We start from the raw sequence: 14,399 nt of genomic DNA on the forward strand, positions 1-14,399 counted from the left end.
TTTATTAGACATAGGGCAAGCTTTTTAATCAGTTTTTGGCCGAGAATTTGGCTGCCAAGGGGTCAAAGTTCAAAAGATTTGACCATTGTAGCCTCTAGCAAACTATTCAACAAATTTTGGATCGAAACATTTGAAATTTTACATAAAGGATATTCAGGCATGCAGCAAGCTTTTTAATCAATTTTTGGGTGAAAATTTGATTGCCAAGAGGTCGAAGTGGAAAGAGTTGACCTTTGCAAACTCTACCGAACTCCTCTGTCAATTTTGGGTTGAAACACTTTAAATTTTAGATGTAGGTTACCTGGACATGAGTCAAACTTTTTAATATCTATTTATACATATGCACTTAAAGTTATGAACAGTACATAGGGCTTGAGCAAAGCTAGGCTAAACTGCTAGTGAATAAATTATTAACCAATAACTATTTTTTATACAAACACTAGTGTTTCAGGTTTATGCAAACATTAGTGTAGGAGATGACAATTCCTGTCGGTCATGAGATTCGAACCCAGCCACAAAGGCACCTTTCAGTCCATTTGCTAGTTAACCTTAGGGTCACCAAACAATTGCCATGGGAATGAAGGGAATTAAAACAATCAAACGTTGAATTCAGGCAAATACATTAGGCAATCTAGAGTGTTCAAACGAGTGTATATATATTAGTGATGATGCGATTCCAATATTTTTACTGATTCCGATTCTTTATAAATCTCTAAACATTTAACTATAAAGTTATTTTTTGCCGATTAGTGTAAAAACACATTAAAATTGCACTAATTTTCTCAAGCATAAAAATACTATAGATTTTAGCTTTACTGGTAGTTTAAGATCAATAAATATTGATTATTATATTATTACTACTAGCAGTGTAAGATTTTGTTTTAAACAAAATCAAAGAAAAAAGACAACTAGAAGAATCGTTTTTTGCATTGGAAAAGAGACACAAAATTTTCCAATACTTCAAAATGTTTTAATTTTTCTGATTCCCGATTCCAATTAATTGTCCCAACACTTATATATATATATATATATATATATATATTTATTTACCAGTGGTAAAAAAAAAAAAACCGGACTAAAGTGCTCAATGTGTAGTCAGAGCAGTATATAGGAAATTTATTACTGTGAGTCCAGAATGAGTTTACAAATTGTTTCAACTAGAGGAAAATCCTCAAAGAGAGGAAAAATCCAACTAGCATCATCAGAATTCATAGATGGACTAAGTTATAAAGTCAAATAAAAATGGAAAGATCGTAGATAAAGGGGAGTTAGAAAAGAAGGGGGAGTGGTGGGGAGAGGACGTTGGAGTTTAAAGTAGTAGGAGTGTATTAAAAAAAGAGAGGGGTTTATAATTAAATATTAATTATGTGTAAATTCTTATATACGTGTTTTTTAACGGTTTAAACTTAAAAGACGCTACTTTTGTTGATAACGGCATAAGTAACAGTTAATTTAAAGGATCACCATGGCAACAGGTTGGAAAGTTAATGTTAGTGAAGGAACGGGTTGAAAATGGGGTTTAAAGTAATTTAGCCGGGCGGAGAGAGATTGAAAGATATTTATTGTTTATAAAATGGAAAGAAAAAGAAAAGGAAAAATAAGTTAATGAATTATACTTTACAGGTTTATTTTAATAGTGTGATGATATATATAATTAAATATAATAAATAAATTAGCCGGGCAGGTAGAAATAATACGTTACAGGTTTATTTTAATAAAATAAAATAGGTGAAGGAACGGGTTGAAAATGGGGTTTAAAGTAATTTAGCCGGGCGGAGAGAGATTGAAAGATATTTATTGTTTATAAAATGGAAAGAAAAAGAAAAGGAAAAATAAGTTAATGAATTATACTTTACAGGTTTATTTTAATAGTGTGATGATATATATAATTAAATATAATAAATAAATTAGCCGGGCAGGTAGAAATAATACGTTACAGGTTTATTTTAATAAAATAAAATAAAATAGGTGAAGGAACGGGTTGAAAATGGGGTTTAAAGTAATTTAGCCGGGCGGGGAGAGATTGAAAGATATTTATTGTTTATAAAATGGAAAGAAATATATATATTAATGTGTGTGTGTTAAATTTGAGATAAATGAGTTAATAAATTAGTATAAGTTCGCGTTAGGGTTTGTGTTCCTCCATAGAGGCACTGGTTAAGTTTGAATAAAATAAATATGTATTAGATACGTTTGAACGCATTATTACAAAATAAACAGACATTTATTTTATTTGAAATTTATAAATATATTCCGAAGATATACTTCATCATCAGTATGTCTTTCTTTCTTGTTTTTTTTTTTCCATGTTGTTGTTGTTGTTGTTGTTGGAGCATAGAATCAGAAGTTCATTTGTTGTTTTTACGGTAATCTTTTCAAATGTCGGAACAGTGCATCAGTCACGCGGAATTCACGTTAGGGGTTGTGTTCCTTGATATAATAATGATGGTATAAGTTCATTTATTTTTTTTTAAGAAATCGAGAAAAACTGAGGGATAATGTACAATCATTTCAGAGATGATATTGAGTTTTAGATATAGTCTCCTCATCATCAACACAAAAGAGGATGGAGGTTGACAACAGAATAATCCTTGATTATTTAGGGGTTTCAGACATCCGTTAATGATGTTTGTTTGATGTTGAACATTAAATTGATGGGTAACTTATATTTTGGGGTCTTAAAGATATAACAGAATTAATGCTGCAAATTAATCATTATTTTATTGTCAAGTCTACCCTTTCTCCCTCTTGTGCTGCTGATGAGATCATATCTAAACAAACTCAATATTGTCTCAGAAACAATTGCATAATAATCCTAGTTTTTTTTTTTTTTTCCTGTATTTCTTTGAACATGTAAATGGACTTTTTTTAAAAAAAAAATATTTCCCCCCTTTATTAAACCATGGTCATAAAATCATTAGCATTAGAGGCTACTAAGCTAATTAGGGAATGCAACAAACTTAATATCACTGTTATTAGCCAATACAGAACTCCAAAATGTGACCGTGATACATGTTCATTCACACAATTCTGAAGCAGGACGTTCAGCACTGTAGAACACAAAGTGAAAGAAGATCAACCGTACATCACTGAGTAAACATCGGTGAGATTATTGGTGTGATTATTGGTGAGATTATGCAGATGGTCTAATGTGAATATATATTGTCACAGGTTTAGTCTGTTCATATACTAATGCATTTACCTTACATTTAATTTACTTTAGCTCTAGAGGACTAACTCTCGTCTATTGAGCTGATTGTGTTTGCAGTTTTTTAATTCATATGTGTCACCCTATTTTATAAAGGTAAAATTACCTTTTGGTGTTTACAAGCTCTGGTTTCACAACATCATTTCTTTATATATATATATAGAGAGAGAGAGAGAGAGTAAGTTATGAAAATATATATATATATGGCTATTAAGCTACACAGAATATTTCACGTTTCATTCTCGTGAGAATCCGTCAGGCTTATACTTATATATATGATTAGATTGTTTTGTAATTTATTAATAATATTAATAAGGTGTGTAATATATATATATATATATATATATATATATATATATATATATATATATAAATTTTAAAGCATAATTGTATATCAAATAAATCAATATATTTAAGTTTATAGATACTCAATTAGAAATTATTTCATAACTAAGGGGACAGGTCTCTACATAACTAGTTACTCAGCCTAGTCAAAGAAAATTTTAATAGTAATCATGCTGAAGATGTCTTGTTCAAAGTTATCTAGTAATTATCAAAGTAATTATAGTTGGGCATTTCCTAGATTTAATTTTGTAAAATTTGGCGCATGTCTTGTCTGAACATGCCCAACTGTAGTTATTGGCCTAGATAACTTTGGACAAGACATGTTCAACATGATTACTATTTAAATTTCCAATTGAATTACCTCCCTTTGACTCGGCCGAGTAACTAGTTATGTAGAGACCCCTTAGATACAAAATAATTTCTACTTGAGTATCTATAAACTTAAATATATATTCATTAGACCGTTCCGGTGTTGTTCTCTGTTGATTACGATGTAATACTGATTCTGTGCAGTTCTAGGAGGTCAATCCGCCCAGGTTTTGCCTTTATTCTTTGCGAAGAGGTTAGTTTATTGCTAGTTGCCTGAGGCATATCTGCCAAGGAATGTAGACGAGGTTATACAGGCATCTTTTGCAAAGTCAGTACTGATTTTTCAATCCCTCTTTCTGATCCTGGTGTCACATTTCTCGAGTTGGGAGAGAAATAAATATCATAAATTACAGCAGAATAATTTTCTTAGAAAAATATATTTTTTAGTTATTTTTTTAATATATGAGAGCTTATTAGTTTTATTAAAATTTATGAAGTTTTTTTAAAATCTGAATATATGGCTGTTTGAAAAACAATTTTAACTACTGCAAATGAATCCGCATGTCTTTCTGCTTTTAAAATTAATAAAATGCGATGATTTTTTTTTTGTGAACAAAACATCTTTATCTAATTTAAATGATAAGAACTGCAATTTTAGCAATTTTAAATAACACAGGCTGCATGTTTGCCTTGCCTGCATCCTTCAGCTTCACAGATGCAATTGACAAACCTTTAAATTGACAAACCTTTAAGGGAAACGACTAGAATATCCGTTTAAACTTTATACTTTATAAAAAAACTTTTTTAAAAAAGAATAAAAATTTATAAAATTCTTCTTGGAAATTTTTCATATTGATATGTCGTTCAAATGCGGCCAGACTCATTTTTCGCTGGATTTGCGCAAGTAATTCATAAAAAAATATACTACAATGACCATTATTATTATTATTAAATAATAATAATCGCAGCAGCCTCAATAGCAGCATTATTATTATTATTACTATTATTATTATTATTATTATTATCATTAATTATTATTGTTATTAAACATTGATTCTTTGATGATGGCTAAAGAAATAGCCAAACAAATGGAAATAAAAACATTGAAACTTAAATTGAAAGTCTTCTTTTATTTCAAAATATATGTAAATAAAAAAAAGTTCCTAATTTGAGAAAATTTAGCACACCAAATAATCTATAATTTTTTTTATTAAATAAATGAAATGATTTTTTGATTTTTTTCTGGGACCTACATCTTTTTTAAAGAAGACATTTTTTCCTCTTCATTCTGCCGGTGGTATACATTTAATAAAAAAAATTATATAACATTATTTAGTGTTCTAAAAGTCCACAAATAACCTTGCAGAATAATGTCTTCAAAGATGTGAGCATTTCCTTCTATTTGCATCAATCATGCAGACACATTGGATTCAAGCATCAACAAGATCAGACATTACTTTCTTCATAAAGGGCTTATCTCTGGTGATTAATACCATAAGCAGAACTAACCTAACAAACAGCAAAATCCCAACCCTTCACTGTTGGGGTCTCTAGATAAGGGAAAACCTCCTACTCTAATAGTTTCTTCCTTTGAACTAAATTTTAGAATTAACGGTTTCCTTCTTCCCTGACTGTACTAACATGCACAAGTTTAAATGCAATGTGAACAAACATATTGATGCTCAACTCCACACAGTCCCCTGTTAGACACGATCCCAAATATTAGTCCCTTATGTTCCAAGCCAAGTGGCAATATGCCTTGTTTGGAGTGAAGGAAGGTTAAAAAAAAATAAATCAAGAAAAAAAGTCTTCTTTGTAAAAAAAAAAAAAAAAAAAAAAAATGGATACGACAAAGTTTCAGAAAAAAAAAAGTAATTAAAAAAGGATTCATTTAATAAAAAAATTATAACATTTTTTTTTTTCTAAAATTTTTTTTAACTAACCTTTATGAAATGTGATCAAACTCCTATTTAAAGAATTTCTTGTGACAGGATTTTTGAGATAAAGATTTATTTTTTAACTAGCCTGGGTGCTTGGAGGTGTGTGTTGAGCAAAAAAAAAGAAAATAATAATAAGTGGTAATAGGCAGGACGGCAGGCTCGAACCCATACCGTGAAGGAGGAAAAGAATGTGAAAAAAAAAAACCTGACGCCCTTGCACCATCGCCAAATTGGAAGTGACATAGGTTTAAATTGAGACTAGACCATCAAGAAGAGGGGATGACTTTCGAAAATGTTGGCGAAAAAAAACGACCCCTCCATCTTTTTACAAAGAAGATTGCCCAGTTGAGGGTGAAGGAATTAATGTTTTGGTCCAATTTTTCGATATTTGTCATCTGAAGTGTCAAGCTTCAAAATGATACTGATCTCGTGAAAATCCGTCGTCTCTGTCAAAAGTTTTAGGCAGATATACATACATACATACATACATTTAAACAGACAGGTGCGATTTATCTTATAGATGGACCCCCGCCGCTGACAAGACATGAAGCCACCTGATGTAAGGAGCTACTAAGAATGAAAGATGATTATTGCAAAGACAAAAGATGCCTAATAGTCTTGATCTTTTCAAGACTATAGGTAGGAGGAAAACAGTCAGCAGGAAGAGTGTCCCAAGCAGTTTATGAAAAGCTGTATTGCAATGAGTTATCAAAACAGCGAATTTATGGAGGATAATGAGTCAAATGAGCTGGGACAAAAGAAGCCGGGAATAGATTAGACAATTCTAAAGAACACATCTGCCATGATAGTATTTAAAGAAAAGATTGAGATTGTGAGAGGAAGTGCAGAGAAGAAGAAAAGGTGGAGGTGCGTCTCATCAAGAACCCTCAAATAGGATAGAGATTCATCAAGCGAAACATGAAAACAATACTCTACACATCGTCTGATAATAGATTTGTTGAGACGGAGAATAGCCTCAAATGTAAGAAAATGTTTCAAGTGATAAAGATTGACTGTTTAGTACTCTATTATTTATCACTCTGCATCCTGGGTTGTACAGCAACTGAGATAGGAGCTTGATGCTAGATAACGGTGACTGATGGGCACCCAACTCAGTCCTCTCTCGCTCGACTGCAGTGGAATGACAGATCCATGATTAGATGGATTTGCAACGTTAAATCTGTCCAAACCCATCAGGGGATTTGCTCAAAGCACTTCACTTGAATAGAGATTATCCGTATGGATTCTTTGAATTACTCTGTCCATCTAAAGTGTCATTTTTGCAACGTTTTGATTGATGTAACATCCGATCTTCTTCAGGTGTATATCGTCGAAATCATGAATCTTTTTGTTGAATTTGGGAATCTGCACAGAATTTCTAATGGAACCCCTTATTTAAACGACAAGGGGAGTATGCTCTTGTTCTGTCAGTCATGACTAGGTAGAAGTCTAATTGTATTTTGAGTGTCACCCACACTAAAGATTGAACCTTCAATCCCCATGAATGTAAAAGGAGTTAGAGAGGGAGAGAAGTCCAAATAATTTGCGATTATATTTTAAGTGTCACTCGCACTAAAGACTGAACCTTCAACCTTCAAAAGAGTGTAACTTTGCGACTGAATTTTATCAAGTACTTTATCCATTACACCACAGGTCTGAAAGTTACCTCTATCGAAACGTGAAAATAACACTCAAGATGAGAACAGTTGTCCAACGAATGCAATTAATACAAATAATTAATCCTCAACTCCACAATTCAATAATTCTAATAAAAGTTATCATTAGGATGAATCGATTATTCTAGTGTGATCATGCGGAGTGTTCGTCCTGAATAAAGCACTAATGAAGCATAGATGCCTTAAATCACAGGAAGCTTGGCAGGCCAAGGAAAACGGAAGTAAACGATTTTTCTTTCTTTCGACTGCATGCTGGCCACAGCTGGCCCATTCTTGCCTGCACTTTACATGTCTGTCTCCTTTGACGTCAACTTTTTTCTTCCTGACCACGTGGTGTCCTTTATTTCTTTTTCTTCAGACGAAAATCCGATCGCACTTGCCAATTTGCATACACATTGAAACACTGCTGCAAATACAATCGTTTGTCATCCATTCTTCGACTACTGCTGATGCTTTCATATGTGCTCTGTTACAAACTGTTAAATTGTTTATTTTTCGTGCTTAAAAATGACCTCTGCTCTTCAGTGCTACAACTGTGATGACCAACGCCAGAAGATTACACTCCTGATCTAGACAATGTGGGGTGATCTGACCGAATAAGACTCTTTGTCATCTATGGGCTTCATCAGAGTAGTAAACTTTTTGCGAGCGCCAAGTGACCAGCTGAAACCCAGGAATGGACAAAGTCAGGACGTCATCACAAAGAGAATAAGAGTTCAAAGTACACTTGTTCTAAAATTCTCATTGCTTTTCACACACACCTTGTATTTTGATGTCTCCCTCCAATTTTTAAAAAGTTACTGTCTCTGTGTGTGCTACAAATATGCTTGCAATGGGCCACATGCAGCCTACAGGGTGCATGTTTGATAGGCCTTATTTAGAGCCTCATTTCTTCATAATCCAAAACCACAGACATGCATATCGCATCGAGAAGATTAAAAAGATCAGAGAATTACAAAATTTTCTTTTCTGCCGATAGAAAATAGATACCAAAAATTCAAAACTCTGCAGCTCCGCCTTAGGTTGAACCCAGACCAAGGAAGATAAAATTAATGCTTTAATAAAAGACAAGCTAGAAGAGTAAAAAGTTGACCTTGGGTTTTCTTTTAAACCCCCCCCCCCTAACTCTTGCTTCTCTTATTTTGTCCTTTAGTCCTCACATTCCATAAGCAATATTTCTGAAAAAGGAGGAAGAATTGTTATTTTCTAGGTTGGAATACATCTATCTAACACTTATCGTTGTCTAATTTTTTATTTTGAAATAATATTTTTTAAATTTTTTAGTTTTTTTACATCAGATGGCTTCATGCCTTGTCTGGAGCAATTTTCATAAATATTTCAGACTATAATTGAAAACAGTGACAATTCGCTATTGGACACTGTTTCATTAAATATTTAGCAATATATTGTATCGAATCAAAGATGGTATGGTATCATATATTTTTTATATTTCAAGGTAAAACCTTATTTTCAAAAAGTTTATTTTTCTAATAATTATTTCACACTATTCTACAGAGAGCAACCATTCAATGTTAAGAGATGAGCTTATATATAGCATAATTATGTTGACACACCGGTTCTCATTAGATCATGGAAGTTAAGCAACATTGAACCTGGTCAGTACCAGATGGGTGACCAATATTTGGGAATACCAGGTGCTGTATGTAGGAGGACATCAACAACTATCTGTAAGAACTGCAAAAACCGAACATGGTCGTCTCCCCTGACCGGAATATACATGCGACTGAGGACTGTTTGTGAATTTAATGTTCCTTTAACACTTCCTCTTTTGGAGGAAGCCAATTCAACATGGCTAGGGTGAATGCCACTGGCAAACAAGAAAAGAGCTTGCCTCTTAAATTTTCACAAATGCATATCTCTATTTATATATAAAGTTAGGCATGTGTATATGTTATACATTTTTTTTCTATGGGATTTACTCCTATAATAGGTCACCAATCATTATTAATTTTTGAACACATTTGCTAGGTGTAAGGGTTGGTAATGTGGGCTGTATTTAGTTTAATTTAATTTTTAATTCTGCTTACCTGTAGAGTCCATATCGTTCTGGAATAGTTCTCAGATTTGGGGATGTCGCCAACTAAACAGTCCAAAACTAGAGAACTCAAGAACCAAAAGTCAATCCAAAAGTATTTAAAATAGAAAATACAAATACGTTTTTCTTCCTTCAACAATCAATCAAATAATTATTTTTATTTAAAAAAAAAAAAAGCGTTGAATTGCTATTTATTTTTCTTGTTTAAAAAAGACCTCTGCTCTTTATTGATAGACCTGTGATGACCAACGCCGGAATAATACACTCATGCTCTAGAAACGTTGGGTGACATAACAAAACTCTTTGCCATCTATGGTCTTCATTAGAATAGCAACCGTTTTGTGAGCAAGTGCCAAGTGACCACCCGGAACCAAGGAACGGACAAATCAAGGATGTCACCATAAAGAGGAGTACAAAGTAAATCTGTTCCAAAATTTTCATTACTTTTCCTTCTTTTATTTTGATATACCCCTCCTCCATATCTTTTCAAAGTTGCTGTCTCTGTGTGTGCCATGAATATGCTTGCAATGAGCCACATGCAGCCCACGGGCTGCATGTTTGACATGCCTGATCTAGAGCCTCATTTCTTCATAATCCAAAACGGCAGACATGCACATTACATCGAGACACAAAGAGGGAATGGAAGCCCTTTGTGAAAATTCGGATACCTGATTTTTTTGTGAATTTTTAACAATAGCGATTAGACATTAATAATTATTTTCCTCAACATCAGCTTCTTCGGATTAAAACAAATTTTTTTAGAGGAGAGCATGAGCACAATCTTCAATTTGAAAATTCAAATATTTCAGATTTGCATTAATTAACTAAATCAGACTAATCATTAAACACCAATTAAGCAAGATATCCGGAATTTCAGTTTCTTATTAAGACTTCTTAAGCTTAAGCCTTAAATTTTAGACATTTTCGAGAATCAAAATCATGTAATGGATTGTGATAAAAATTCGAATAAGGATTCCGGAAATAAAATTATTAGCATTATTTCTTGATTTTAATTCTTGTAAGTATACATAAAAAATACTTGCCGCATTCAACGTTGGATTATTAATCTTCTTCTTGTGTAAATTTAAACATAAATTAAAAATGCTGCAAAGTTTTCATGTTTGCTGGTTTTTTTCAGATATGGCCCTATATCTAACAAAGTTCTCTTGTTGGATTTTCAAAGTCAAACCCAAATAGCATAGAAGCTGACAAAAATAAAAGTTTGCTTCTGTGTAACCAATTTACATTTGTTATTGTTGTACCGTGTTATTATTTTCCACATTGGCACTGTCATTAAAAACAAGGAATTTACTCTTCACTTTGTTTGCCAGTTCCTGTTGTGAAGATTTTCGCAGCGCTGTAACAAGTTGTGCCACGGAAGACGATCGGTTCAGCACACGCCATTTGGTCAGACACTTGCAGGCCAAATCTTCATCTGTCAAGTCTTGTGACAGGGACATTTTATCCCAGATTTCCACGTCAGATGACAGGCGAGAGGCGTTTCGTGGTGGGTTAAAAGATAGATTATCGTACAGTTTTTTCCAGTGTCGGCCAATATACTTGGCAATGAATTGGCAAGCCTCTTCGACATTTGCTGAAATTAGAGAGGAAATAAGATGAGTTGTATGCACAATGTCGCAGGGGGAAAATCATTGAGGTTTGTGTTACTATACACGTAGATTCGAAAAAGTTGTCAAAAAACAAATATATAACAAATAGATGTTATCAAAGGTAAAATAAGTTACTCTTCTACTTATCTGCAAAATTTTTTAGTGGTTTTACTCACTTTAAAACGTTTAATCGATTTGAAAATCATACTGTGTTTATCGATATATTTTAAAAAGAAAAATGGCGGCATGCTCGCTTTTGAATACGGTAAATTTGGGAAAATGAATTCAAACAAACAAATTATACAAAATACTGTTAAAAACCCACCGATTATATGTCCCCTATGTCATAGTAACATATATTGAGTGAGTTTCTAACAGTATTTTGTATAATATTTTTGGTTAAACTCGTTTTCCCAAACTTACCTTGTTCAAAAGCGAGCATGCCGCCATTTGCATTTTTCAATACATCGGTAAACACTGTATGTTTTTTGAGCCGAACAGACACGTTACATTAAATAAAAACACTATACAGTTAGGTAGAAAAGTAACTTATCTTGCCTTTGGTAACATTTATTTGTTATATATTTGTTTTTTGACAACTTTTTCGAATCTATGTGTACAGTAATACAAACCCTGTTGATTGTCTTAATCTGTTGATTATCGCGTGCATCTACATACCTGATTTAGAGCCTTATTTACATAAAATATTTTTTCATTTTAAATTAAAACTAAATTTTATTTAAAAATAAAAGTTGTTTAAAAGCTGCTTAAATCATTTGTCCTTCTAAAGCATAGAAAAAAATGAATTTAAAATAAAAATTGTTTTAAAGTTGTTTAACTGATTTTAATGGGTTTTTTTTTTCTTGCATTTATTCTGCATAAGTAAAAATACAAGTTGTTTAAATTGTCATGAAATGCACGCGAAACAGCAAAGGATTTCGCTGAATTTATTTGTGCCCTCTTTCTCTCTCTCTCTCTCTCTCTCTCTCTCTCCACACACACACACACACACACACACACACACACACACACACACACACACACACACACACACACACACACACACACACACACACACACACACACACACACACACACACACACACACACACACACACACACACACACACACACACACACACACACACACACACACACACACACACACACACACACACACACACACACACACACACACACACACACACACACACACACACACACACACACACACACACACACACACACACACACACACACACACACACACACACACACACACACACACACACACACACACACACACACACACACACACACACACACACACACACACACACACACACACACACACACACACACACACACACACACACACACACACACACACACACACACACACACACACACACACACACACACACACACACACACACACACACACACACACACACACACACACACACACACAAAAAAAAAAAAAAAAAATTCATAAAGAAACGAACTAAACAGATTCACCGAAGTCCCGTCAATTTCTTTTGTTTTGACTTGATCTTGGTTTTTGATCGCAAGGTCAAGGCTGCTTTTGGTCGATGAAATGCCAACTGGAAACCATGTTGATTTTTTGTGTATTGAATGTTTACACATATTTAATCCTGCATTTCTCGAATTTCAATGGGTAAATTAATTGAATTTTTACTCTAAATGACTCTTCATATAATAATGTTTAAGATAAGAAACATTTTTAATACTTTATTTTTCTCATCCTACCCGCAAACCCTATTTAGCAACATTACCAATTTTTTTTTTGTATGTGATTTTAACTAAAACCGACTGTAGTTAATTGTCATGTCGCCCCCCCCCCATTTTCAGTAAAAAATTACTTTTAACTCTAAATAATTGGTGCAAGTCTATAAATGGTTCACAAGTAATCTTTTTTACTATAAAAATCTGAAAAAAATCTTTATAATGTACGTACTTGTCACTGCATGAAAATGTCATATTCCAAAAATCACGTAAATCGATCAAATAGTTTTTTTTTATTTAAGAAAATCAAATATGAAACATTTTATCGAAAAAAAAAAAAACTTAACGCCATCTTGTTTTTGAATGATACACTGCTAGCAACACCTATTGGAAATGTTGGGAATATGAGATCAGAAAGGGTCAGACAATCGACTTTCCAACACTAGAAAAAAAACTTGGAAAATTAAGACATTTATAAGTTTTGGAGGATGTTGAAAACGAAAATAACGTTTAAAATTCCAGCAAACGAGTAGTTTCCAAGATATAAAGAATTTTGCGCAAATTAAGTACCCACACGTTGACGCTCCGCCAACAAAAATTCGGCAAATGTGTATTTCAGCGGCGTAAATTCAAGTTTTACACTAGTGATGGCCATAAAGTGGGTGATCATTATACATTAAATTATTATAGAAAAGTGATCCCTCACTTTCTTTAAACTAACATTTCTTCATATCTTGGAAACTACTCGTTTGCTGGAATTTTAAACGTTATTTTCTTTTTCAACATCCTCCAAAACTTATAAATGTCTTAATTTTCCAAATTTTTTTTTTCTATAGTTTGGAAAGTCGATTCTTTCTGGTCTTATATTCCCAACATTGCCAATAGGTGTCGCTAGCAGTGTATCATTCAAAAACAAGATGGCGTGAAGTTTTTCTTAGATACGTGATTTTTGGAATATGACATTTTCATGCAGTGACAAGTACGTACATTATAAAGATTTTTTTCAGATTTTTATAGTAAAAAAGATTACTTGTGGACCATTTATAGACTTGCACCAAATAATTTTCTACTCGATGAATTTTTGTAATTTTTGGATATTACTATTTTCGACATGACAAGTAGGTACTGTTGTTTTTGCTGAAAACCACATATTTAAAAAAAATTGATCTGTCGACTATCTTAACAAACACCTCTGATTCTGCATGAAAACGAACCTTTATTTTTTCTGGTGTGATTCTGTTGTGCAGAGGATTTTTTAAATCGGCCAGGGTTTCTCAGTTTGTCATCCCGCGTCTTCCTCAGGACATCAATCTGAAGAATCACTTTGGTCAGTTCGTTCGACACGTTGTTGATGAGTACGTCGACCTCATCGACTTGTCGCTGTAATTCCTGCAATTGGTGATTCTTATTTGAAATAAACATTTTCAGTTCGTAGTTCGAAACATACAAAGCCCGTTGCTCTTTTTTTAGGCGGGTATACTGCGTCTGCATCACTTGTAACCGGCGTGA

The 14,399-nt window shown here is 33.1% G+C and overlaps 1 protein-coding gene across 2 annotated transcripts in view; it reads right to left on the reverse strand.

Moving 5' to 3' along the window:
* Positions 1-9,713: 9,713 nt before the first annotated feature.
* Positions 9,714-14,399, reverse strand: part of LOC145268782 (uncharacterized) — a 54,447-nt gene continuing 49,761 nt past the window's right edge. For both annotated transcript variants that reach the window (XM_080124394.1, XM_080124393.1), the window contains exons 3-4: positions 14,105-14,399; positions 9,714-11,128 (exon numbers count right to left, since the gene is read on the reverse strand). The exon at positions 14,105-14,399 is cut by the window's right edge and continues 65 nt beyond it. In XM_080124394.1, coding sequence (XP_079980520.1) covers positions 10,785-11,128; positions 14,105-14,399 — 639 coding nt within the window. In that variant the 3' untranslated portion in view covers positions 9,714-10,784. The remainder of the gene's footprint in view (positions 11,129-14,104) is intronic.

This window comes from Euprymna scolopes, chromosome 44 (assembly GCF_053919585.1).
Source record: "Euprymna scolopes isolate OS-2025 chromosome 44, ASM5391958v1, whole genome shotgun sequence".
In the NCBI taxonomy this organism is placed as follows: domain Eukaryota; kingdom Metazoa; phylum Mollusca; class Cephalopoda; order Sepiida; family Sepiolidae; genus Euprymna; species Euprymna scolopes.